The 5621-nt window shown below is 45.2% G+C and overlaps 1 protein-coding gene across 1 annotated transcript in view; it reads left to right on the forward strand.

The window, feature by feature from the left end:
- The first annotated feature begins 4375 nt into the window (after positions 1–4375).
- vps13c (vacuolar protein sorting 13 homolog C) overlaps positions 4376–5621 on the forward strand; it is a 48512-nt gene continuing 47266 nt past the window's right edge. Inside the window, exons 1-2 of the mRNA XM_046033207.1 lie at positions 4376–4475; positions 4627–4699. Of these exons, the coding sequence (XP_045889163.1) occupies positions 4376–4475; positions 4627–4699 (173 nt within the window). The remainder of the gene's footprint in view (positions 4476–4626; positions 4700–5621) is intronic.

Consider the following 5621-nt stretch of genomic DNA (forward strand, 5'->3'; position numbering starts at 1 on the left):
CTCCTTCTCCTTCTCCTCATCCTCCTCCTCCTCCTCCTCCTCCTCCTTCTAGCTGGGACTAAGGTCTACAGGAGTTACTGAAACGCTGGAAGCAGAAGCTGACAGAGGGTGACTTACTCTCTGGATCCTGCCATCTGCCTTTCTCCTCCTTCTCCTTCTCCTCATCCTCCTCCTCCTCCTCCTCCTCCTCCTTCTAGCTGGGACTAAGGTCTACAGGAGTTACTGAAACGCTGGAAGCAGAAGTTGACAGAGGGTGACTTACTCTCTGGATCCTGCCATCTGCCTTTCTCCTCCTTCTCCTTCTCCTCATCCTCCTCCTCCTCCTCCTCCTCCTCCTTCTCGCTGGGACTAAGGTCTACAGGAGTTACTGAAACGCTGGAAGCAGAAGTTGACAGAGGGTGACTTACTCTCTGGATCCTGCCATCTGCCTTTCTCCTCCTCCTCCTCCTCCCTCTTCTCCTCCTTCTCCTCCTTCTCCTCCTCCCTCTCCTCCTCCTCCTCCTCCTCCTCCTCCTTCTAGCTGGGACTAAGGTCTACAGGAGTTACTGAAACGCTGGAAGCAGAAGCTGACAGAGGGTGACTGCTCTCTGGATCCTGCCATCTGCCTTTCTCCTCCTCCTCCTCCTCCCTCTTCTCCTCCTTCTCCTCCTTCTCCTCCTCCCTCTCTCTCCTCCTCCTCCTCCTCCTTCTAGCTGGGACTAAGGTCTACAGGAGTTACTGAAACGCTGGAAGCAGAAGTTGACAGAGGGTGACTTACTCTCTGGATCCTGCCATCTGCCTTTCTCCTCATTTAAGGATTTGCTGCTGGAAAACATTTTCAGCAGATGTGGAGAAGTTTTTATGATGCAGAAGAACTAATGTCAGCGATTGGACGGGCAAAGATGGCGCAGTAAAGGAAGGAGGAGGACGGCTTACATGGTGAGGTGGCTCTTGTTTGGAGGAAATGGTCCAGGCTGCTGTTAGATTTCAGTTTTACAGAGCTGCACATGACCCTGTCACAGAGGGCCAGTTAAGTTTTGACATCAAATATTCTTCTTCTTCTTCTTCTTCTTCTTCAGGGAACCTCCACCAAAGCTCAGGAAGGAGACCCCGTCTCCTCCTGCAGCAGCTCTTCCCCCAGCTGAGACCCAAACCAGCAGTGTTCAGGTGGGCAGCAGGGACCACGCAGACGTTGCTGTTTGAGCCCTAATGAGTTCTGAAACGTTCCTAATCAGAGTTGAGCTGTGAGATGTGACTTCTTGTTTTCCGTCCCGCTCTTTAATATGTTCTATTAACATTTCCACTGGAGGACATTAGAGCAGCGGCTCCACTCCTCCTCCTCCTATTATCATCAATCTGCTGCTCCGTCCTCCTCGTCCTCCATCTGCAAACATGGCGCCGTTTCTCTGAACTGTGACACGCCGGTGACATCACCGCCGCACTCAGCGCCAATCAATCGGGAAGCGGTCCTAATGGAACCAGTTAGTCCTGATCAGGCTCGCAACAAAAACAGCTCTCTTGCACTTCCTGTTTCAGGCTGTTGCCGTGGTGACAGTGTAGGGTTATCAGCTGTTGCAGATGAAAACCTCTGAATAACAATAATAATATTACACATAATGCATCAGCAGCAGATGAAACATCTGTCCAATACAAACTCTGATGTCTGATGAAGACCAGGACAAACAACAGGAAGCGAGATCAAAGATCAAAAACTTTTCTCTTTCTGGAGATTTATTTTAAAAAACTCCTGAAGACAGTTTGTTTTCAGTTGCTAAGATGCAACAGTCAAAACTAAAAGCACTTATTTTTAAAGCTCTTCACACAGTCTGCGTCACCAAACCGATAATCTCACCTCCAAACGTCCCTGAAGGCACCGGAACACGAAATAAACCTGTTCAACCAAAAGTCTCAGAGAGCGCTCACGAAAACACTCCCCACAGGGACGTACATCAGAAACTTTATCGTAATAGAAATCACTGTTTTATTGTTCAGCACAGAACCTTTAGAACCTTTCTTAAATCTTAAAACTACTTGTTCAACCTCCACATCATCTCGTCACTCGTGCATATCGTAAAAAGCAATTTCTCATTCTTTTGAACAAATTGCAAATGATTATTACATGACAACCGTCTGCTGTTTCCTGCATTATCTTATGTCATGTTGATCACGATGGATCCTACCGGTTCTCTGTTGAACATTCTGACGCCTCAAAACATCTCGTTCGTTTCATAAATCACTACTTGCACAACGGTTGAACACGTTGTCATAATCTGTCAAGCACATTTTCTACATGTCTGTAAACGTGTCCTAAACTGATGAAGATTTCCGTAGTGACGTGGAAAAGAATCTGTGGCTTCAGCCTCAGGGCTGTTTACATTTCCTCCAGTATTTTGTGCTCTGCAGGGCTGTAAACCGTCTCCTGGTTTTCTTTTCTGCATCACAAAGAGACGCTTGTATTCAGCACAACATACCACACACACACACACACACACACACACACACACACACACACACACACACACATTACATGTAAGTAATAAACAGTTCTATGTAAATAAGCTTGAAAAGTACAATAAATACATGATAATAAAAAGACAATCAATCACCAATCCGCACACACACGGACACACACACACATAGATGAATGAGTTAATCAGCCGTTCATGTTTCTGATGCACAAAACTTGTCATGGCTCTCTTAGTCCTGAATGTGAGTGATCTGGATCTCTGGCCTGAGGGTAGGAGACTGTGAGTGTGTTCCTTTTAGTTTAGTCCTCCTGTTGTAAATACTGACAAGTGGTTCCTGCACTTGTAAGATCATTTTGTTATGACTTTGTTTAGTGAGTTGCGATGGATGGATGTTAGATGATGATCCAAACCAGGCTGGAATAGTGAGTTAGTGGTGTCCATGATCACAGTGTCGTCGGGATATTTAATGGATGTTACACCGGGGTTAGTGCTCCTGCAGTCATTAGTGTATAGTGTATACAGAACCGGTGAGATTACAGAGCTTAGTGGGGCTCCGGTGGAGACCGTTGACTCGGACCCTCTTGTTTCTATCTGTCAGAAAAGACAGGATCCAGAGAATAAGGCGCAAGTTCACGTCCGTTTGGAGCAGTTTTTTGTCCCATCAGGTGAGGATGCACCGTGTTAAAAGCACCTGAGAAATCCACAAAGACCAGTCTGATGAGTTTGAGTTTGTCAAGATGACATTACAGATAAAATAACATCAGGTTCAACACCAGGAACTGAAAACCCAAACCAAAGAGTTTTCTAAATGTTGCCTTGTTATCTTTTAGCCTCAGAGACGTTAAGGGTTTTAACACAGCTCATAATAATCAGTCTAAACCTCTGAACCAGTTTTTCACTCTTTCACTCAGCAATCACTGTTGTTCCATTGCAGGTGAGTCAGACCTCATAGTATCTTCACAAATTTAAAATGTGCATTTGTCCGTTTCTTATATTAAAATGAGGAACCGTCATGTTTATGTCGTCCGACTCTGCACAGACTTTGAAAGCTCTTCAACAGGTTCAGTCCAGCCCGGCTTTGCTTTGTACATCCGGTCAGTCGATGTTACTCAACAAAGTGTCGGACTGTCCACAGAATACTTCACATGTTCACAGACAGACGAGTGCGACATTTACGGATAAAGAAAAGGGCGCAGGATCAGTGGAGTCAAATTCAGAATTAATCCTGTGCAGGTGCAGAGGTCTAACCCTGACGCTTTACTGCAGAGAATCCAACCACGTGATTGGCAGATAAACAGCTACCATCAGAAACACTGTCCTGAATAAAAGACTGAACTCAGTTCCTGTAGCCTCAGCGTGCGGCCGGTCATCCTAACAGCACGCCACCGCGTCTTCTACCGTGAACCGTCTCAGTGGCAAGAAAGTAAAGGCCAAATTCCCATTTAGTTTTCTTTATTTGCTTTTGATGTTTTGTATTGTGATAATGCTGTTTTATATTTTATTCTTCTGTTTCAAAATTGTTAAAAAATAAATAAATAAGTTTAATTGATTTTGACTCTGACACTTTGTTTATACAGTTGTAGTCTTTACCTGGAGTTGTCTCTTAGAAATATTGTAATTGTAATATTGGATATAGGTGTTTTTAATGTTCCATGTTTGAGGTGAAAATATTCAATATCTTTTTCAGTGTGCATGATTGTGTTAATAAATGTAGTGATTTAACTGGAAAATGGATCAGTTAATGGATAAAGATCCATGATAATGGGTTGCTTCTGACTCACAGTCAGCTGATCCATGCTCACACACTAATCACACAGAGCAGTCGATCCCAGAGAGAGTCGATCCTTTATTTCTCTCGTCATCTGAACCGGAAATCAACAGAAGGCTGACAGAGGCTCTGGTGCAGGTCGGACCCGGAGCTTTCAGTCATGGTCTTCGAGTCTCTGGTCAGCGACCTGCTCAACAGGTTCATCGGGGACTACGTGGAGAACCTTGACAAGTCCCAGCTCAAGATCGGGATCTGGGGAGGTGAGCTCAGCATCTAGCTAGCACAGCAACCGCGGTTACACACGGAGACGCCAGACTCTGTTCAGAAACATCACGCTTTAAAACTCCCTGCTTTCTAAACGAGCACGAACGCACCGCAGAACATGTCGAAACATCTGACGCTTATCTACAGGTTCTCCTCTTAAAGTCGGCATCAGTGTAAACCAGCAGTCAGCTGTTGTTCGGGTGAAATGGGAAAGTTTGGTGTAAGCGTCGCCTGCTGCGCTGCGTTATCTGACAGAGACGTTAGCGGAAGCGAGCTGTGTGTCGCGGTCATGAACGTCAGGTTGAGTTCGTCACAGAGACGATGTTTGTTGCATGTGTGGCCTTGATCATCAGGGAAGGGTCATTATTGTTTGATCGCTACATTCAGAAAACAGAAAGTGCAGAAACCTCGGTCACATTAACTTAGCAGGTGTTCGAAGGAGGTTTGGTGGGCGTGATAACCTCTCCGTCACGGAGCGTCGGCAGGCGGGTAAACAAACTCCTCTCTGATCTCAGATCCGTGTGTTCCTGCAGATCCGAACAGAAACTCAGCTGCTCATCTGACACACTGCCAGAGTTAATTCAGCTGAGAACCCAAAACCTGCTGATCAGCTTAACACACATCCGACTCTACCTGCGTGTGTGTGTGTGTGTGTGTGTGTGTATAAAGTGTGTGTGTGTGTGTGTGTGTGTACAAATGTGTGTGTGTGTGTGTGTGTGTACAAATGTGTGTGTGTGTGTGTGTACAAATGTGTGTGTGTGTGTGTGTGTGTACAAATGTGTGTGTGTGTGTGTGTGTGTGTGTACAAATATGTGTGTGTGTGTGTGTGTGTGTACAAATATGTGTGTGTGTGTGTGTGTGTGTACAAATATGTGTGTGTGTGTGTGTACAAATATGTGTGTGTGTGTGTGTGTGTACAAATATGTGTGTGTGTGTGTGTGTGTACATATGTGTGTGTGTGTGTGTGTGTGTATATGTGTGTGTGTGTGTGTGTGTGTGTACAGATATGTGTGTGTGTGTACAGATATGTGTGTGTATATACAGGTGTGTGTGTGTGTGTACAGATATGTGTGTGTATATACAGGTGTGTGTGTGTGTGTGTGTACAGATATGTGTGTGTATATACAGGTGTGTGTGTGTGT

Source organism: Micropterus dolomieu, linkage group LG20 (assembly GCF_021292245.1).
Source record: "Micropterus dolomieu isolate WLL.071019.BEF.003 ecotype Adirondacks linkage group LG20, ASM2129224v1, whole genome shotgun sequence".
Lineage (NCBI taxonomy): Eukaryota > Metazoa > Chordata > Actinopteri > Centrarchiformes > Centrarchidae > Micropterus > Micropterus dolomieu.